This window comes from Microtus oregoni, unplaced genomic scaffold (genome assembly GCF_018167655.1).
Source record: "Microtus oregoni isolate MIOR12 unplaced genomic scaffold, Mior012 000036F_ref0000092, whole genome shotgun sequence".
NCBI lineage: Eukaryota > Metazoa > Chordata > Mammalia > Rodentia > Cricetidae > Microtus > Microtus oregoni.
In genome coordinates this window covers 239,094-260,447 of record NW_024543095.1, presented here as the reverse complement: position 1 = coordinate 260,447, position 21,354 = coordinate 239,094, and the positions used below count along the sequence as shown (strand labels likewise).

General features: G+C 41.4%; 2 protein-coding genes across 2 annotated transcripts in view; one reads left to right on the top strand and one right to left on the bottom strand.

Annotated features, from left to right (window-relative positions):
* LOC121433100 (protein phosphatase 1G) overlaps positions 1-20,717 on the bottom strand; it is a 29,523-nt gene extending 8,806 nt beyond the window's left edge. Inside the window, exon 1 of the mRNA XM_041631359.1 lies at positions 20,414-20,717. Coding sequence (XP_041487293.1) covers positions 20,414-20,533 — 120 coding nt within the window. The 5' untranslated portion in view covers positions 20,534-20,717. The remainder of the gene's footprint in view (positions 1-20,413) is intronic.
* On the top strand, positions 589-964 carry LOC121433101 (cytochrome b-c1 complex subunit 7-like). The gene has a single exon (XM_041631360.1). It carries the CDS (start codon positions 599-601, stop codon positions 821-823), a length of 225 nt encoding a protein of 74 aa, XP_041487294.1. The 5' UTR covers positions 589-598; the 3' UTR covers positions 824-964.
* Positions 20,718-21,354: the final 637 nt, after the last annotated feature.

Genomic DNA, 21,354 nt, shown 5'->3' with positions numbered 1-21,354 from the left:
AAGAGCATTCTCATTTGTATTTAGGATTACCTATTGCTCTGCATCATCTCAAACATCAATGTTCCTAAGAATGCAGTTACTAATCAAATATTTGAGAATCTATTATGTGCCAGAATGTGTTCCATGTTTGGGCTAAATCAACAAACAAAAGGAGACAAGGTCAAGTGATTCATGAAAAATTTTCCAGTGAGATAAATACATAATATATAGGAAGCACTAATAGGCAAGCTGGCTTGTATTGTAACCCAGCACTTGAGGAAGCTAAAGTAAGAGAACTGCAGTAAGTTCAAGAACTGTCTGGGCTTCGATCTCAGGTCATGATGGCGGGCAGACCTGCTGTATGGTTTTCGAAAATGGTAATTTTTTTAAAAATATTTATTTATTTATTTATTAAGTATACAGTATTCTGTCTGTGTGTATGCCTGCAGGCCAGAAGAGGACACCAGACCTCATTACAGATGGTTGTGAGTCACCATGTGGTTGCTGGGAATTGAACTCAGGACCTTTGGAAGAGCAGGCAGTGCTCTTAACCTCTAAGCCATCTCTCCAGCCCCGAAAATGGTATTATAATGTTGTTGGATTCAACAAACTGGGATTAATGCGAGATGATACACTACATGAGACTGAAGATGTGGAAGAAGCCATAAGAAGGCTTCCTGAGCATCTTTATAATGACAGAATGTTTCGAATTAAGAGAGCCCTGGACCTGAGCATGCGGCATCAGATCTTGCCTAAGGAGCAGTGGACAAAATATGAGGAGGACAAATTCTACCTTAAACCCTATCTGAAAGAAGTTATTCGGGAAAGAAAAGAGAAAGAATAATAGGCAAAGAAGTGATCTTGTAGTTGAGATCTGTGGATGTGCCTGGTCTCAGCATATTTTTATGAAGTTGTTTCAACCTGAATCACAATTTAAGAATTATTTGTTCTGCAGATGCCTCACTTTAAATAAATGTGTATTGAACCCATTCTTGGAATTTTCTAATTTAAAAAAAAAAAAAAAAGAACCGTCTGGACTAGAGTAGGCCCTGTCCCACATACTCAACACCCTAATGGAGAACTAGCTTGAATTACAGAAAAGCAGTAGAACTGAACTAACATTGGATAAACACAGGGTAAGTGTATGCATGCTAACCCCTAAGAGCTTCTACCTCAGCAGTTACCACTAATTCCTGAGGACCATCCAATTCTGACGTGTACAATTGTATCATTTTAATATTGGTTTTATAATCCTGCTAATTTTGTAGTCTTGTTTGTTAACATAAAATTTGTTTTGTTCGTTTTTGAGATAGTGTTTCTCTGTGTAGCCCTGGCTGTCCTAGAACTCCCTCTGTGGACCAGACTGGCCTCTAACTTACAGATCCGCCTGCCTCTGCTTCCCAGGTGCTGGGATAAAGCCATGTCCCACCATGTCTGTTCACATTTAAGTAACATTAAAATCAGTTCAATGACCACTGGAGTCCAGTTTAAACACTAATGCAGAAATATCCTTTCATACAAAATTAGAATTAGAAAGTAATAATATCCAGTGGCAGTAAGAGTGAAGCAGAAACACCTTCTTATAGCCCAAACAACCAGGTTGTAAATTAAGTTTCTTGGAGAACAACTTGCTAACATGTATCAAAGTTTCTAAGGTTAGGGCTGGAGAAATCCTGAGTTAAAATGCACTTGACTGCTCTTACACAGTACTGGGGTTCATTTCCCAGTACCCTGCTGAGACTCACAATTACCTGTGATTCCAACTCCAAGGGATCCAATGCCTATTTTTGGCCTCCATAGGTACTTGCACATACATGGCATAAACTCATACAGACATAGACATATACATATAAATCTTTAAACCTTTTCTAAAGTGATCTAGAAATTTGACAATTGTTTTATGAAAATAATTAGACAAGGTTGCAGGAAGTATATGCATGAGAATATTTAAATTTAAATGCTGAACATGGCAGTATATGCCTATAATCCTAGCACTTGGGAGGCTGAAGTGGGAGACTTGCCATGATCTTAAGGTCAGCTAGGGAAACACAGCAAGAAGTTCACAAGAGAAAGCAAAACAACTTATTATAGCATTGTTGAATAACAAAAACAATTTTAAACTGGGTTTGTTACAGATTCAACGTAATGCCCATCAAAATTCCAGCAAAATTCTTCAAAGATCTTGAAAGAACGGTACTTAACTTAATATGGAAAAGCAAAAAACCCAGGATAGCCAAAACAATCCTGTGCAATAACAGAACTTCTGGCGGCATCACAGTCCCTGACTTCAAACTCTACTACAGAGCTACAGTACTGAAAACAGCCTGATATTGGAATAAGAACAGACAGGAGAACCAATGGAACCAAATAGAAGACCTGGGGATCAATCCACACATTTTCGAACACCTGCTCTTTGATAAAGAAGCAAAAAATATCAAATGGGAAAAAAAAGCATATTTAACAAGTGGTGCTGGCATAAATGGATATCAACATGTAGAAGAATGAAAATAGATCCACATCTATCACCATGCACAAAACTCAAGTCCAAATGGATCAAAGACCTCAACATAAATCCAACTACATACAACCTCATAGAAGAGAAAGTGGGAAGTACACTTGAACGCATTGGCACAAGGAACCACTTCCTAAATAGGACCCCAGCAGCACAGACACTGAGAGAAACAATTAATGAATGGGACCTCCTGAGACTGAAAAGCTTCTGTAAAGCAAAGGACATGGTCAACAAGACAAAATGACAGCCTACAGAATGGAAAAAGATCTTCACTAACCCCACATCAGACAGAGGTCTGATCTCCAAATTATAATCCAATAAAAAATGGAGTACAGACCTAAACAGAGAACTCTCAACAGAGGAATCTAAAATGGCTGAAAGACACTTAAGGAAATGTTCAACATCCTTAAGTCATCAGAGAAATGCAAATCAAAACAACTCTGAGATTCCATCTTACACCTGTAAGAATGGCCAAGATCAAAAACACTGATGACAACTTATGCTGGAGAGGTTGTGGGGAAAAGGGAACACTTCTGCACTGCTGGTGGGAATGCAAGCTGGCACAACCCCTTTGGATGTCAGTGTGGTGATTTCTCAGAAAATTAGGAAACAACCTTCTTCAAGACCCAGTAATACCACTTTTGGGTATATATCCAAAGGATGCTCAATCATGCCACAAGGACATGTGCTCAACTATGTTCATAGCAGCTTTGTTTGTCATAGCCAGAACCTGAAAACAACCTAAATGCAGCTCAATCAAAGAATGGATAAGAAAAATGTGGTACATTTACACAATGGAGTACTACACAGCAGAAAAAAGTAATGAACGACATCTTGAATTTTGCAGGAAAATGGATGGAGCTAGAACGCATTAATTTGAGTGAGATAACCCAGGCACAGAAAGACAATTATCACATGTACTCACTCATAGGTGGTTAAACATAAGCAAAGAAAGCCAGCCTATAAACCACAATCCCAGAGAACTTAGACAACAATGAGGACACTAAAAGAGACTTACATAGATCTAATCTACATGGGAAGTAGAAACTAGAAAAAAACATGATCTCCTGAGTAAATTGGGAGCATGGAGACCTTGGGGGAAGATTGAAGTGGAGAGTGGAGAGTCAGGGAGGGGAGCTGAGAAAAATGTAGAGCTCAATAAATATCAATAAAAAAAATTTTTAAAAACAAAACAAAACTGGGTTTGTTGGCATACACCTTTAATCCCAGCACTCAGGGGGTAGAGGCCGGCAGATCAAGACCTGCCTGGTCTACACAGTGAGATCCTACCTAAAATACGAAAGAAACTATAAACCACCCAAACTGCTACTAATGATTGCAAATGGAACTAACTTCTCCAATAGAAGATAAATAGCTATTAGAAACGATAAGTACCGCAGGGCAGTGGTGGCCCACCCCTTTAATCCCAGCACTTGGGGAACAGAGGCAGGCGGATCTCTGTGAGTTCGAGGCCAGCCTGGTCTATAGAGCAAGGTCCAGGACAGGCCCCAAAAAGCTACAGAGAAACCTTAGGGGGGTAGGGGGGAGGAAAGAAATGGTTAAGTACCAAGTCAAGCATCTGGTTTACATCTGCATCACTAAGGAGACTGAGGCAGGAGGATCATTACTTTGAGATCAACTTATGCTACACAGTAAAACCTTCTCTCAATCAAAATAAATAGTATTAAAGGTATGTTTATGTACACAAAAAATGATTCATGTGTGTTAGAGAAATAAGTTCACAATATATTAAATTAATAAAGAAAAACGTTAAAGGTATATTTAGTGCTTGGAAGACAATATATTAAACTTAAAAGCAGGGGATGAATAATATTTTTTTCTATTTTTCAACATACACTTAATTTTCTACAGAATAATAACCTTTTTTTCCCCAATCTAAATAATGACAAGCCAAGACCTTGGGTACCACTCTACCACAGAGGGCCATTTTCTTGGTATCTATGGCATACTGCTTTTCTAGAATACTTTGTTAATACTAAATCTACATATGCTCCAGTCCCTTTCACAAAATGGCACAGCATCCACTGCAACCATCTACACAGATCCTCCTATATACTTGAATTTTTTGTTGTTGTTGTTTATGAGACAGGATCCTCACTATGCAGCCATGGCTGGCCTGGAACTTGCTATGCAGATCTGTCTGCCTCTGCATATCCTCTGCAGATCCTGAGTGCCGGATCAAAGGTATTCATTCACCACCATGTCTGGCCCTATCTGTACACTTTAAATCACTTCTAGATTACTCACATTATTTAATTCAATGTAAATATTATAAAAATACTTGATATGCTGTATTCTTAAAGAATAACATCAAGAAGTAAGTATTTTGGGTTCAATTAGAGATTAATACATATTCAACATAGCCACGTTCCCCCTCTCCCAAATTTTTGTTTTGCTATGGTTTTTGTTCTTGTTTTCTTGGTTGGTTGTTTTTTCAAGAGAGTGTCTTTCTATATAGTCCTGGCTGTCTTCAAACTCAACAACTTGCTTCTGACCTTCCTCCCCCAAGTGCTGGGATTAAAGGTGTGCACCACCATGCCAGGCCAGCTTTGTTCTGTTTTTGAGATAGGGTCCCCATTACATGGCTATCCTCAAACTCATGGTTCTCCTGTCTCATCCCCGAAAGTGCTGGAATAACAGGATACGTCACTTTAGTTAGCCTTTTCCAAATATTTTTGATATGAGGTTGGCAGGATTAGCTGATACAGAGGAAAGGGTGGACTGTACTAAATGATCTTCTGGGAACTTCCTTGTGTCAATTTTATCCTCTTTTATAATATGTAATAACAGTAATGGTTTAACCATTTTATCTAGGACAGTCACCAAGATGACACAAAATTGTAAAATGCCATTTGCTATACAGATATTCTGCTCTGAAAATTGGCACTTGGTTCACACTTTTCTTGCCTATCCTTTTTCTTAAAGAGAAATGCCCACAATAGATTCATCTCATATCCAGGTCTTAGTTCCTAGAATGATTCTACATTACTTTTTCACTTTCAATGAGAATATAGATCTAAGTTATTATTTGGAATTATTCCACCTTCTCTAAGAACTTTAATTTCACTTACATCTTTACTCAGAATCTTTACCCTGGGCTTTTTTGTCCTTTTCTGAACCACAGCCAAGTATTTCGACACTATCTCTTAGCAATCTAAAAAACTCATCCAACCTTGTATAACTGCCAACTGCTTTCTTTAGACAGTCCTGAATCAGAAACACTAAGTACTGTTGGTTACAAAATGTATGAGATCATGTTGACTGTGGCCACGACTTTGATTCAGCATTTGTGAGTGTGTGTATTCTGTGTACACAGCTAGTCTCAAGTCTTCCCACACTGTCCAAGTTCTCCAGTGCTACTCTCTCACGCTTGGCTGAAAGGCTAACCTCTCACATTATTGTTCCCTTAGCAGAAATACTTCATCTTCAGTATTCTACCTCAAGAGTTTTTCCTTACTTCTCTAAACTTTCCTTTATTTCTAGTTCTTCTCTTCCTAGACTAACATTTCTTATTTAAGTCCTGATCTCAAATCCTTCTCTATCAATATTTCATTTACAGCAAAACCACGTTACGAGCAATCCAAACAACCTTTTTTGCAGGCTTCATTCTCTAGTACTTTGAAGAACTGACAAGTACAAACCATGTTGTCACTGTTTCAGGTTCTCTTGAATTTAGTGAAGAACTATACTTCTATACTTTCAACTGATTGTTCTTGAGGCTGTCTATTCCACTTCAGTACTCCTACAAATAGGAACACAGAAGTCTCCAATAAGAACAATAAGGTGGGTGGTGGCGGCATATGCCTTTACTCTCTGCACTCAGGAGGCAGAGGCAGGCAGAGCTCTATGAGTTCAAGGTCAACCTGATCTACAAAGCAAGTTCCAGGACAGCTAGAGCTGACCATACAGAGAAACAAACATCTTCAACTATACAGTGAGTTTGAGAGCAGCCTACACTACACTGGACCCAATGTCAAATAACCAAACAAAAGGGCTTGGTATTTTGCTTGCGCTGTAACAAATAAAGCTTGTCTGAGGATCAGAGTGTGGAGCAAGCATCTAGTTAGCCATAGAGGCCAGGCAGTGGTGAAAAACATCTTTAATCCCAGCACTTGGGAGGCAGAGGTAGACAGATCTCTGTGAGTTCAAGACCACCCTGGGCTCACAAGATTGACTCATCTTCAAAGAGGAACAGAGTCAGGCAGTGATGGCTCACACCTTTAATCCCAGTATTTGAGAGTCACATGCCTTTAATCCCAGCACTAGGGAGGTAGAGACAGGAAGGGATATGGCTAGGCAGAGAGAGGAATATAAGATGGGGAAGATACAGAAACTCAAGGGATTTGGTTTGAGGACTTGTAGAGACGGATACCCCATTTGGCTTGAAGATTTCGTAGAGACTAGTAGCTGGCAGATCTGCTTCTTTGATCTTTTAGTTTTCACCCCTTAATATCTGACGTCAGGTTTATATTAAGGCCAATTAGAAATTTGGACTACAGGCTACTGAGATGGCTCAGTAGTTAAAGGTACTTGCCACTAAGCCTGATGATCTGATATTGGGTTTATGGGTCCCACATAGAAGGAGAGAACAGACACAAGTTATCCTCTGACCTTCATTATGTACACTGTGGCCTGTGCATGGCTCTCCATACACACACATAAGAAACAGCAAATACATTTAATAATAAACAAATAAACCAAACAGCCCTAATATATATATATATATAAAGATATATATATATCTTTAAAAATTAGGTGCATTCGGCCTGGAAAGATGGCTCAGTTGGTAAAATGTTACCACGCAACTGATTCCCAGTACTCACATAAAAGCCAGTCAGCACAGGGCTACATAAGTGAGAACCTGTCTCAGAAAACAAAACAACTGGGCAGCAATCTCTCTGTAATCCAAGCCCTGGGTGTATGGGGATGAGAGGCAGAGATAGGAAGATCCAAATGGATGACCTCAGGGTTCAGTGAGCAATGTTTCAAAAAATAAGATGGCAAGGAGATTCAAGGAGACACAGGAAACCATCTGATGCCAGTTTTCTGGCAGATATTCAAACACATGCATACCACCACACTGAGTAGGGAGATACTGTACAAACACATGCACACACACTATATGCATTTTTATTTTATATATTTATTTTTATTTGTATTTGATGAAAAATAAAAATTAAACCAGGCACAGTGGTACATACCTCTAATCCTAACACTTGGGAGGCAGAGGCACAAAGATTATGGCAAGTACAAGGAGAGCCTGATACAAGTAGATAATCCTAGGTCATTTAGGGCTACATAATGGGATAACATCTCAATTTTCCTACCATTTAAAATTAAAAAAAAAAGTCATTCAGAGCATAAAAGAGTGTACCAGGGACTGCGAACTGTCTGTGATTACAGACTTCCAGCTTTCCAGAATGAAGAGTTCTGAAAACTAATTACACAAGTGTGAATATATTGAACACTACAAAATGCATTGTTCTTTTCCTTCTGAAATGGGGTTTTGTGTCACATAGATAATCCCTGAATTCATGCCTCAATTTCTCAAGTGCTAGGATTACAAACATACACTATCACATTTAGCTTTAGACTGTACACAATTAAAACACCTAGCCAGAACCTGGCAATGGTGTGCACCTGGGAAGCAGAGGCATGTGGATCTCTGAGTTCGAGGCCAGCCAGGACTACTCAGAGAAACCCTGTCTTGAAAAACCAAAAACAAACAAACAAACAAAAAGAAAGAAAGAAAAAGAAAAAAAAAACACCTAGCCAGAAGTGTTAGCCATACACCTATTTTTAGTTAATTTGTTTGTTTTGTTTTTTTTTTGTTTTTTGTTTTGTTTTTTTGAGACAGGTTTCTCTGTGTTAATAGTCCTATCTAGTTGTTAAGGAATTAGCTCTTATAGACCAGGTTGGCCTTGAACTCACAGAGAGAGATCTGCCTGCCTCTGCCTCCCAAGTGCTGGGATTAAAGGCCACCTTGGCCCAACACCATACACCTATTTTAATCCCAGTATTGGGAAGCATGAGGACTGTTGTGAGTTAGAAGTCAACTTGCGTTAAATAGTGAGGACAGTCTCAGAAAGATCTGAAAACAAACCCAACTTTCTACAACAAAAGTCCAAACTAAGATGGCTTCCCAGGTGAACTCTACCAAATAGAAATATTATAATTGGTCCAATTGGGCAACATAAGTAACCTAGAGACAATTTAAACTTTATGAGATGGCACAGTTGAATTATATGTAAACAATACTATTATTATTAATTTGGTTTTTGAGACAGGGTCTTACTATGTAGCCTTGTCTAGCCTGGAACTCACTATATAAACAAGGCTGGCCTGAGATCTGACTGCCTCTGTCTCCAGAATGCTGGGACTAAAGGCATGTAACAACACATCTCCTCATTTTATATAAGGGATTTGAGAATCTTAACAGGACATCCTGAATACAAGAATCTTTGTTGATTCCAAGAGACACCTGTGCCAATTCTTCCCAAATTTCCAAAACATAGATTAAGAGGAAATACCTCCAACTAATTCTACGAGGTCCTATTACCCTTATACTAAAACTAAACAAATATATCTCAAAGAAACTACAGGTAGATAACTTATTATTACAACAAGGTCGAGACACATATCTTTAACCCTAGCACTAGGGAGGCTGAGGCAGGCTGATCTCTGAGTTCAAGAACAGCCTGGTCTACAAAGTGAGTTCCAGGACAGCCAGGGCTCTATAGAGAAACCCTATCTCAGAAAAACAAACAAAAAAACTCAACAAAATGGTAGTCAACCAAATCCAGCAACTTTAAAAGGCTTATACTCAATGATCAAAGCAATTCATTCCCTGAATATAAACTAGACTTAACATTCAAAATTAATTAATGTAGGGCTGGAGAGATGGCTCAGCGGTTAAGAGCACTGATTTCTCTTCCAGAGGTCCAGAGTTCAAGTCCAAGCAACCACATGGTGGCTCACCACCACCTGTAATGAGATCTGGTGTCCCCTTCTGGAGTGCAGGCAGATACGCATGCAGAACACTATATATACATAATAAATAAATTTAAAAAATTAATTAATGTAGTATATCATACATTAATTGTATAAAACAATTACAAAGCCATGTGGTTATTTTAATAGATTAAAAAGGAAGAAAAGGAGGAAGAAGAAATAAAGAAAATGCTGTGGGATAGTGCTCTTTTTTTATTTCTTTTTCTTTTTTTTAAATATTTATTTGTTTATTATGTATACAATATTCTGTCTGTGTGTATGCCTGCAGGCCAGAAGAGGGCACCAGACCCCATTACAGATGGTTGTGCACCACCATGTGGTTGCTGGGAATTGAACTCAGGACCTTTGGAAGAGCAGGCAATGCTCTTAACCTCTGAGCCATCTCTCCAGCCCTGGGATAGTGCTCTTGTACACTGTAAAGATTTGGTTTAATAAAATGCTGATTGGCCAGTAGCCAGGCAGGGAGTACAGGCAGGGCAACCAGACCAGAAGAATTCTGGGAAGAGGAAAAGCAGAGAGACAGTCACCAGCTAGATACAGATAGTAAGATGAGAATGCCTTACTGAGAAAAGGTACCAAGCCATGTGGCTAAACACAGATAAGAATTATGGGTTAATTTAAGTTGTAAGAGCTAGTTAGTAATAAGCCTGAGCTAAGAGGTCAAACAGTATATAATTAAGATTAAGCCTCTGAGTGGTTATTTAAAAAGGGGCTACAGGACCAGGCAAGATGAGAAACCTCCAGGTGAAGAGAGAGAGAGAGAGAGAGAGAGAGAGAGAGAGAGAGAGAACGAGAACGAACAAGCTGGGTGGTGGCAGCTCACAAGTTTAATTCCAGCACTCAGAGGCAGAAGCAGGAGAGATCTCTTAAGTTAAAGACCAGCCTTGATCTATAGAATGAGTTCCAAGACATCCAGGGATATACAGCGAAATCCTATCTCAATACCTCCCACCCCCGACACCCCCACCAGCAAAAAAAGCAAAAATTCAATTGAGCAGTTGACAGGGCTGGAGAGATGACTCAGCCATTAAGAACACTTACTGCCCTATTAGGATCAGAGTTCGAATATTAGAACCCACATTAAAGAGCTCACAAACACCTGGTATTCTACCTCCAAGCGATTCTATACCCCCTTCTGGATCCTGTGGGCACCTAGGCACACATGCAAGCATATGCAGACATACTAAAACAAAAATTTAAAAAACAAAAAGATTTGGCAAAACTTAAAATCCACTCATGACAGAAAAATTCAACCAAACTAGGAAGAGAAGCTCCTTACCCTGGCAAGAGCTTATCTATAAGGGATGGAGCTATACCTCAGTGGTAGTATTCTCACAATATCAAACACTTTTGTAACCTCAAGGCTTTTCCTCACACGTCAAATAAATAATCCTAAAGCAGTAGACAGGAAGTTCCGGCACCTCCTTCCCTAGGTTCAATCAATTTGCTAGTGCAAATCACAGAATTCAGGGAAACATTTAGTGAGCCCAGGGATGGGTATCATCAAACCATCTCAACAGACTGAATGTGAGGCTCAGCTTCCATGCCCTCTGGTGATCTCCACACATATTGTAAGTTCCCTGCCTCTTTTGGTATTACACAGGCACTGATTAATCAAATCATGGCCATTGGCATTAACCTACCAGCTCCTCTGCCATCCCCAGAAGTTAAGGATGAGTGCTGAAACTCCACATAACTAGTCACCAGAAATAATAAATCAATCGCCACCATTTACATGTCCCCCTTCCCTTCTCCACTCAGTCCCCATTTTCTGTGACTGCCATTCAAATGAAGACATCCCTTTCCAGAGCTCAGTAGACTCAGCAACCATAGAACCCAGAGCTGTTACTACTGAGCATTTCATCACAGAGGATGCCCTAGAGGATGCCAACCATCTACTACTACACCTGTTTTTCTTGTGACAATCCCTCATCTTAAAGATACACAGGGTGTACGAGTTATCACTCAGTTCATTAGCATACAAGACGTTAATGATTTCAAGGATTTTAACATGACTAGATACAGATAAAGGGTATCTACACATTTCCTAGTATCACTCATATCATTTCCATTCTTAGGTATACTCCCAAGATATATTTCCACACAGAAAGTTGTACACTCATGTGCAGAGCACCATTATTCACAATAAGCAAGCGTGCAAATATAATCATCTATCAGCAAAGAAACAAAGTTACAGAGAAATATTATTGAGCTATTAAAAATGAAGGACTGAGTCACAATACATTTAATGACATTTAAAACTACAAATGGGGGTTGGAGGAAACAGTTTACTGGTTAAGAGCATTTGTTGTTCCTCAAGAAAACCTGGATTAGGTTTCCAGCACCAATGTGGCGGCTCACAACTATTTGCACCCCCAGTTCCAGAGTATCCAAGCCTCTCTTCTGACTTCTATGGGAACCAGATAGACACATGGTGCACATACAAACACATATGCAAAACACTCATACACATAAAATAAAATTTTAAAAATCTTTAAAAATTTAATCTTAAAAAAATTAAGCCAGGTGGTGGTGGCGCACATCTATCTATAATCCCAGCAACTGGGAGGCAGAGGCAGGAGAATTTCTGTGACTTTCATGCCAGCCTGGTCTACATAGAGAGAGCTCCAGAACAGGCTCTAACCTACAGAGGAACCCTGCCTTAAAAAAATTTAGGGCCGAGCCGGGCGGTGGTGGCGCACGCCTTTAATCCCAGCACTCGGGAGGCAGAGGCAGGCGGATCTCTGTGAGTTCGAGGCCAGCCTGGTCTACAAGAGCTAGTTCCAGGACAGGAACCAAAAGCTACGGAGAAACCCTGTCTCAAAAAATCAAAAAAAAAAAAAATTTAGGGCCAGCCGGGCGGTGGTGGCGCAACGCCTTTAATCCCAGCACTTGGGAGGCAGAGGCAGGCGGATCTCTATGCGTTCGAGACCAGTCTGGTCTACAAGAGCTAGTTCCAGGACAGGCTCCAAAACCACAGAGAAACCCTGTCTCGAAAAACCAATATATATATAAAATTTAGGGCCAGCAAGATGACTCAGCCAAGCCTGATGATCTGAATGTGATACTAGGAATCAACATCAAGGAAATACAGAACCACTTCCTGCAAATTGTCTTCTGATGTCTAAATGGGCATTGTGGCACAAGCATGCAGACACATATACACATGAATGAATAAAGAAATGTAACAAAAAACACTTAAAAATTATACTTAGGGGGGCTGGAGAGATGGCTCAGAGGTTAAGAGCATTGCCTGCTCTTCCAAAGGTCTTGAGTTCAATTCCCAGCAACCATATAGTGGCTCACAACCATCTGTAATGAGGTCTGGTGCCCTCTTCTGGCCTGCAGGCATACATGGAAGGAATGCTGTATACATAATAAATAAATAAATAAATATTAAAAAAAAATTAGACTTAGTAAAAGCAGCTTGATGTTAAAGGTGACATACCAGCCACCATCTCACCGTCCTCTCTGTTTCCCCTGGTAAATGGCACATTCTTCTCTTGCAGATTCCCCTGAGCCAGAAACCAACACCACCAGTACTCTAGGATGGCAGGGCTCCATTGTACCATTGTTTTTTTAAAGACAGGGTTTCTCTGTGGCTTTGGAGCCTGTCCTGGAACTAGCTCTTGTAGACCAGGCTGGCCTCGAACTCACAGAGATCAGCCTGCCTCTACCTCTCGAGTGCTGGAATTAAAGGCATGTGCCACCACCACTCAGCCAATTGTACCATTTTCAAATAAAACTGACAAACTCTAGGGCTGGAAAGATAGCTCAGTGACTAAAAGCACTTGCTGCTCTTACAGAGGACCCCAGTACAATTCTTAGCATCCACATGGTGGCCCACAAACACCTGGAACTCCCGTTCCAGAAGATCTCTTCTCCATGGGAACCAGGCATGTACACAGTATACAAACATGTTTTTGAGAAAAATATTCATATACATAAAATAAAACTTGTTAACTCAAAAGGTCAATTCAATTCTCATAAAATGTTCAGAAGAGGCAAACCAGACAATGTAAATTAATGTAAGATAAAATTAGGCAGTGGTAGAGCACAACTTTAACTCCAGCACTTTGTAGGTAGAGGTAGGTGGATCTGAGTTCATGGCCAGCCTGGTCTACAGAGTAAATTACAGTACAGCCAGGGCTACACAGAGAAACTCTGCCTCAAAAAAAAAAAAAAAAAAAAGTTTGGGGCTGGAGAGATGACTCAGTAGTTAAGAGCACTGACTGCTCTTCCAGAGGTCCTGAGTTCAAATCCCAGCAACCACATGGTGGCCGACAACCATCTGTAATGAGATCTGGTGCCCTCTTCTGTTATGCAAGCATTTCAAATAGAGCATTCATATACATAAAATACACAAATAAATTTAAAAAAAAAAAAAAGGTTTGACTATGTCCTAGACCAGAGATAGATTCTTAACTTGTAGGTCAGGACCCCTTCGACAAACCTCTATCTCCAAAAATATTTATGATTCACAGCAGTAGCAAAATTAGTTATGAAATAGCAACGAAAATAATTTTATGGTTATGGGTCATAACAACATGAGGAACTGTATTAAATAAAAGGTGGTACATTAGGAAGGTTGAAAAATACTGCCCTAGCCGGGCAGTGGTGGCGCACACCTTTAATCCCAGCACTCGGGAGGCAGAGGCAGGCGGATCTCTGTGAGTTCGAGGCCAGCCTGGTCTACAACAGCTAGTTCCAGGACAGGAATCAAAAGCTACGGAGAAACCCTGTCTCGAAAACCCCCCCCCCCAAAAAAAAAATACTGCCCTAGACAAAGGAATTTTGAGCTAGTTCAGTAAATAGAAGGTGTTTTAAAACACATTTGAGGATCAGGTAATAAAATGCTCCTTAACCATAGATTCATTCCCTCTCTGAAACAGAACCCTAAGGCACACTTCATGATATTCCATCTTATACTTTCTCCATTAAGAAAACTGAAGCTGCCGGGCGGTGGTGGCGCACGCCTTTAATCCCAGCACTCGGGAGGCAGAGGCAGGCGGATCTCTGTGGGTTCGAGGCCAGCCTGGTCTACAGAGCTAGTTCCAGGACAGGAACCAAAAAGCTACGGAGAAACCCTGTCTCGAAAAATCAAAAAAAAAAAAAAAAAAAAAAAGCTACGGAGAAACCCTGTCTCGAAAAAAAATGCAAAAAAAAAAAGAAAGAAAAAAGAAAACTGAAGCTGCTGGCGGTGGGTGCATGCCTGCCTTTATTCCCAGTACTCGGGAAGCAGAGGCAGGCAGATCTCAGCCTGGTCTACAAGAGCTAGTTCCAGGACAGCTAGGGCTGTTTACAGAGAGAAACCCTGTCTTGAAAAAAAAAAATCAAAAAATAAATTTTGACTTCAATGTTACTTTGGGGGATAGGTTATGCTTTTGTTTCCACAGGAAATGAGAGACTCTGGATTCACTCTGGGTTAAGAAAAAAATCAGGTTTCACTGAGGAAGACCCCCCATGAAAAACCTCCAATAGGAACAAATGGCCAGACGATCCAACATCTCAACAGTTTCCTCTGAATTCTACATCCAGAAACAGCTTCAAGGATGCTGGCTGAAACCATCTAGTCTCACAGAATACTCCAGCCAGGACTTGATCATAATCTTAAAATTTTTCAGGGTTTCACAAAGATAACCAGTGGCCCCAACCAAAGGAAGTAGTTTAGAGAACTAAGCCCACATTCCCAAAAATAAATTATGAATGTTTGTCATCATTTAGGGAGGTTGGAAAAAAACTAACCAAAGCAGATTAGATTCAGGGATCTTGTTTTAAAAAAAAGGGAGATATAGAAATGATAGGATAAAAGGGTAGATTACTGAATCTACTTTAATCCAAAAAACAACTGTTAATCTCACATATTTTACATTAGTATGGATTTTGGTTTATTGACATAAATTTAACATTATTTTTGCTATACTGTATATATACCCCGTTCTTTTAGGATATTATGTTTATGCAGCTCATTTAAAAATACAATATGAGGGGTGGTGGTGGAATATGCCTTTAAGCACATGAGGCAGAGCCAGGCGAATCTCTATTAAAATTAAGAAATAGAGATTAGCTGGGCGGCGGTGGCGCACGCCTTTAATCCCAGCACTCGGGAGGCAGAGGCAGGCGGATCTCTGTGAGTTCGAGACCAGCCTGGTCTACAAGAGCTAGTTCCAGGACAGGCTCCAAAACCACAGAGAAACCTTGTCTCGGAAAACCAAAAAAAAAAAAAAAAAAAAAAAAAGAAAGAAATAGAGATTAATAATCATCTACAATAGCAAACTTACAATCATGTTAGATTTTCAAGGTCATCAGATATTTCAGATAGATAGGCAATCTTCAAACACTTCCAAGCCCTACAGAATATAACATTTAAAATGTTTTAAGACCTTACCAAAGTTTTCTCGACTGTGAGACACGTCTGCTTCTGAAGCACAATTACTTCAAAGAGGATTATGGGCATTTAAGAAAGTCCATATGGGGCTTCTCTTCTTTGTGGCAAAATCTAGCCATGTGGGCAAAGAAACTGGTCTTGCCTCAGTTGCTCACAGTTACTGTCCAAACTGGACCAGAAGAACATAAAAGGCAACTGCCAAACTTTGAAAAGGTGGTCAGTCCTTAGAATTCCCTGCTTCACAAGAAAGTCTGTCAGATAATTCTAGACCTGTCGGTCAGAGGTGGATGCCCCAACGTTGCAGAGAACTTTGGGTAAGGGTAACATTTCATCTTTCTGGGGTCTTTGATGGAGTTGAATACTAAATATAGTTAGAGTTATAATAGAAAGTAAATAATATATAAAACTTTAGACTCACAAAAATAAGATAAATGGTAGAGTATTTTCCCTAATTTTGTCAAATACAAATAGACTGGATATTGTAACTGTAATTCCTATTTAATAATCATTCTGTTTATGTTTTTATATATATTACTATGTATGTTGAAAAATACCTTCCTTTTTGATTAGAAAAAAAGGGGGAAATGCTGTATAATAATCCCATGATTATATATAACTGTGAATATGTATTACTCTCATTGGTTAATGAAAAATTGATAGGCTGATAGACAGGAAGTATAGGCAGGATATCTAGACAGAGGACTCTAGGAGAAACGGTGAAGTCAAGAGATGCCAGGCAGCCACCAAGAAAACCGGACATGCCGGGCGGTGGTGGCGCACGCCTTTAATCCCAGCACTCGGGAGGCAGAGCCAGGCGGATCTCTGTGAGTTCGAGACCAGCCTGGTCTACAAGAGCTAGTTCCAGGACAGGCTCCAAAACCACAGAGAAACCCTGTCTCAAAAAACCACAAAAAAAAAAAAAAAAAAAAAAAAAAAAAAAAAAAGAAAACCGGACATGTATGAGACAACAAGCCATGAACCAAGTGGCAAAGCATAAATAGAAATACGGGTTAATTTAAGTGTAAGAATTGGCTAGTAACAATCCTGAGCTATATGGGTCAAGCATTTATAAGTAATATTAAGCCTCTGAGTGCTTATTTGGGAACTGGTGAGCAGGAGAGAAACATCCAATTACAATATATTTTTACTTTATATGCATGGGTATTTTGCCTAAATATTTATCTGTACATTACATGTATACCTGGTGCCTCAGGAGGCCTGGATAAGGTGCTAGATCCCCTGGAACTGGAGTTACAAGTGGCTACAGGTCACCACATGGGTGCTGAGAATCAAATCAGAGTCCTCTAGAAGAGCATCAAATACTCTTATCTATTACTTCATCATCTCTTCAGACCCTTGATTAATCTTTTATGACTACTACTCAAAATTAAACTCAAAACATATCAATACCAAATAGGGCATGGCAACGCATACCTGTAATCCTAATATTCAGGAGACAGAGACAGGAGGAAACCCACAAATTCCAGAACTGACAGAACTACATAGTAAGTTCCTGTCTTTTCCCCTCAGCTCCCCCAAAAGGCTGCAGAGGTGACAGTAGGTAAAGGTACTTGCCACCAAGTCTGGCAACCCAAGCCAATCCCTAAAACCCACATGGAAGAAGTGGAGATTAAATTTCCACGAGCTGTCCTTTGAACTCTTTATGTGTACTATGACACATGCATACACCCACACAAGAAATAAATGTAAAAAGACATTGACACAGCCTTTTAAAAAAGAAAAATAGTTATTGAATTTTGTAAATCCTAATTCTCCATAGAAAACTGTTTTTGTTTTTCTCAGAGGAGCCTCAAAATTCCTTTTCCTTTTTAACAGTACATAGCCTTTAGGCTGGACTTCTCATCAGCCACCAAAACCTCACAATTGTTTACATTTCTCAGCACCCCCTCCTACTCTTAACCCCAAAGAACACAGCTCAACCAGTTGTAGGATCCTCCAAACCATGAAGGAGGAAACATTTTGCTATGGTATTGACACCTCCCCCCAATTCCAGTTCCACAGCAAGAGGGTAGGAAACAGGCAGAAAGTATAAAATGTCAGCTTTTGATGACTACCATTCACCCTTGCTTCAAGAGAAAGAATAAAACAGGTCTAAGACTAAAATCTATGTCTCAGAATTTTAGCAACCTCTGTAAGGTATACTAATTAACCTTACCTGAACTCAGTCATTAGGACCAAGCCAACAATGTAAATGGGCTTCATTAATAGGTGGAATCAAGCCTGTTCTCTAGGAAAGGAGGGATAAAGATGTACTACAACCTTTCCCCACCTTTCTGGACCACTGAGCTATGTAGATTACTAGGCCAAGAGCTTATTTTCTGAAAAGGTTCATTAAGAGACTAGAAACCATAGTATCTTAGTTCTTTTCTTACAATAGCAAAGATACTATGTGATACTTTGAGGAAGGAAACAAACCTAGAAAGAAAAGTATCTATGAAGCAGAAAAGGGTCTGAAATAGTACTCCAAGATTAGCATAGCAGGAAGGCTTTAATGCTCAAGTAGGTTGATTGCCTTTTAGAATTAAGATTATGATCGCAAGAACAGTCAAGCAAAATTCTTCACACCAAACAGCCCTAAACTAAAAATGAAGTAGTTCTCTAATCACCAGTGCAGAAACCAAAAATCAAAAGGAAATACTTAGCAGACAAGTAAAAACACAGAATCCCTGGGTTTGAAAACACTCAAGCAACTCAATTCATTAAAAAAAAAAATTAAAATTAAAAAACTAGAAAGAGTTCCCCACAAAGTGGAAAAATGTTTCATCCCACAGAAATAGAAATCAAGGAATGAGAAACTTCAAAAGTCTATGAGATGAGACAGTCACTAAAAGAAAACACCATCACCTAACTCAGGCTAACACTATGACCCCATCCCCCACGTTGAATGAATGAACCAATGAGAGAATAAGGTAGCAGCAGAGGCCAGAAGAGGGCACTGGATTCTCTGGAGCAGTATTTAACAGGTGACTGTGAGCTGCTTGACATTGGTGCTGAGAATCAAACTCTGGTCCCCTGCTAGAACAGCAAGGGCTCTTAGCCACTGGGCCATCCCTAAGGCTCGTCTTCTGAAACTATATCCAGGTGTCTCTAACTATACCCACTTAGTTCTATAGTGTATCACCGAGAAATTGGTTTGACACCTATAAAATGAGCACCTCCTGTCCCAAACAATATATAGCAATTCTTTGTATCTAGGTACAAGTGTCCTAACCTTTTAGAACTCAATTTCCAAGTTGTCAAATGTGGGCACTAAGGCAGATGAGACCGATGGATATGACCCTCTCCTTGTTGAAACTGTTTATCTAGATGTATTATAGATAATGCTAGGACCATTATCTGAGGCTGCTGAGAGAATAAATTCTGAGTCTGAGAACAAATAAGTTCACACTGTCATTCCAGAGTTAACCACAGGGAGGAGCGAGGGATTTGAGAAAAATCCCCAAGAGAGACAGCATTTGGCTGTTACCTGAAGCCCACCTACTAAGGAGATAAACCTCAATTTCAGACATAATTAGAGCATTTACCTAGTCCCTCTACCTAGAGCTCACCGAATTTCTCAAAGACATTTACTGTCCAGCTTTCCAACTCCCATCTACCAACGAGTTTTCCCTGTTCAATGCAGTTTCACGTCCATTTGCTCAACGTTGTTAATACAGATGTTTGTTTTTCCTTTCATCTAAGGTGGATTTTTCTTTAAGAAAAAAAGTTATCTACAGATTGTGAAGAAAACAATTTGCTGAAATGATTGAAAACCGAGTAAACTACATTATAAGCACAGGCGAATGCTAACTTAGTAAGTTTTAAAGAAATCGAGAAAAAAAATTATGAGCATAATTAAAAAAAAAAAGCAAGGCTAGTGACTGGCCCAATGCTTTTCCTAAAGGTCGTAAAAGGTTTCGAAAAGAATACAAACGAGTGACAATTCTCGAAGGTCAAGCGGAGCCTCGCAAATTAACACGAGGTGTCCAAGACTAACTCAAGGAAGGGTTAAGAATGGGAAACACATTATCCGCCCGGGCTCCTTTTCTCCATCAAGTTTCTAGCCCCAAGAGGCCTGCCACATCACGTATTTGAAGAATAAAAACGAACCCGTCATCCGCATCTATTCCGCAAATCAACGAACAAGCAGCGATCCCTTCCTCTCCGCTCTGACAACTACACCCCGCGCCGCCTGGGAGCCCGGAGGGCTGGGCTGGCAGCAGAGGATGGCGCGAAGGCACCGAGAGCCCGCGGCCAGTGGGCGGAAGGTGCCTCTCCCCACATGGCAGCCTCTCGGCGCTACCGGCCAACGCGCCGCGGTCCCCCAGCTCAAGCTGCTCCCTCTCCGCCCGGATCCCGCGCTGGCCGCCGCCTCCCGCACTGTGGCCGCAGGCTCCCGTTAGGGACCCTCGCCCGAGGAGAGCCCCATCCCCTCCCCCGCTCCCTTTCTCTGTCAGGCTCTCGCCGTGCAGCGGCCAGCCTCTGGGGCCCTGTCGCCTCACCTCCATGGAGACGCGCCAGCCTTGCATGGCGGAGAAGCCGTAGGGCAACGGGAGGCGCGGGGCGCCAACCCCGTCCCCGGAGCACTTCACCGTGTTGGGTTGGGAGAGGTAGGCACCCATGGCGGCGGCTGGCCGGCGGCCTGTGGGGCAGGCGAGCGGCACACGACCCTTGCCGGCGCCGGAGCCGGGGCCCCGGGGGCGCGCGTGGCAGGGAGCAAGCCCGGCTGCGCAGCCGACGCAAGGTGCCGGCGAAAGGCGCGAGGCGGGCCAGGAGGCGGTAACGGGACGGGAGCGGGGAGAGAGCGGAAGCGGAAACGCGCTGCTCCAGACCCCGCCCTGCTGGCACGGTGAGCCGCTGCGGGCTGTCATTTCCTTAGCAACTCGCCCCGCCCTCGGGGACAACGGCCCGCCCAACCGCCGCTCCCGCGAGACTGATCGCCACGCCCACCAACGGCCGCGGCCCGAGGGAGCGGCGGGAACGTGCGGCCATCTCCTGGCTGACCCTGCCTGCCTCCCCGGCTCTGGTTTTTGCCTGAAGTCTCTTTTGTGTGGGACCCGGAGCTTCCAGTCGTGTCCCGCGGTGTTGTCGGCCCTGTCTCTCCCGCTACACGCCCTCCGATTCCGACAAACCCTGCGGGATTCGGTTCAATTAAAGTTGACGAGCGTTCTGCGCTTCCGCGGTATTTAGCCAGGCTCCGTGAGGCCTGAACTGACAAAGGGAAACGGAGACATCGGTCTGTGAAAAATAATGCGAGTTAATACAGGGCAGAAATGCTTGGTGCAGTCTGCTGGCTGACACGTGAGCAAAGAGGCGGGAACAAGCTGCTGCTCGCCAGTGGTAGATTTAGACAATCGGGTGGCGCTGAGCCACGGGAAAAGGGAATTCGCTTACGGGGCTGGAGGACAGAGGAAAGTGTAGCTTGGAGAGGCTTATTAAGGAA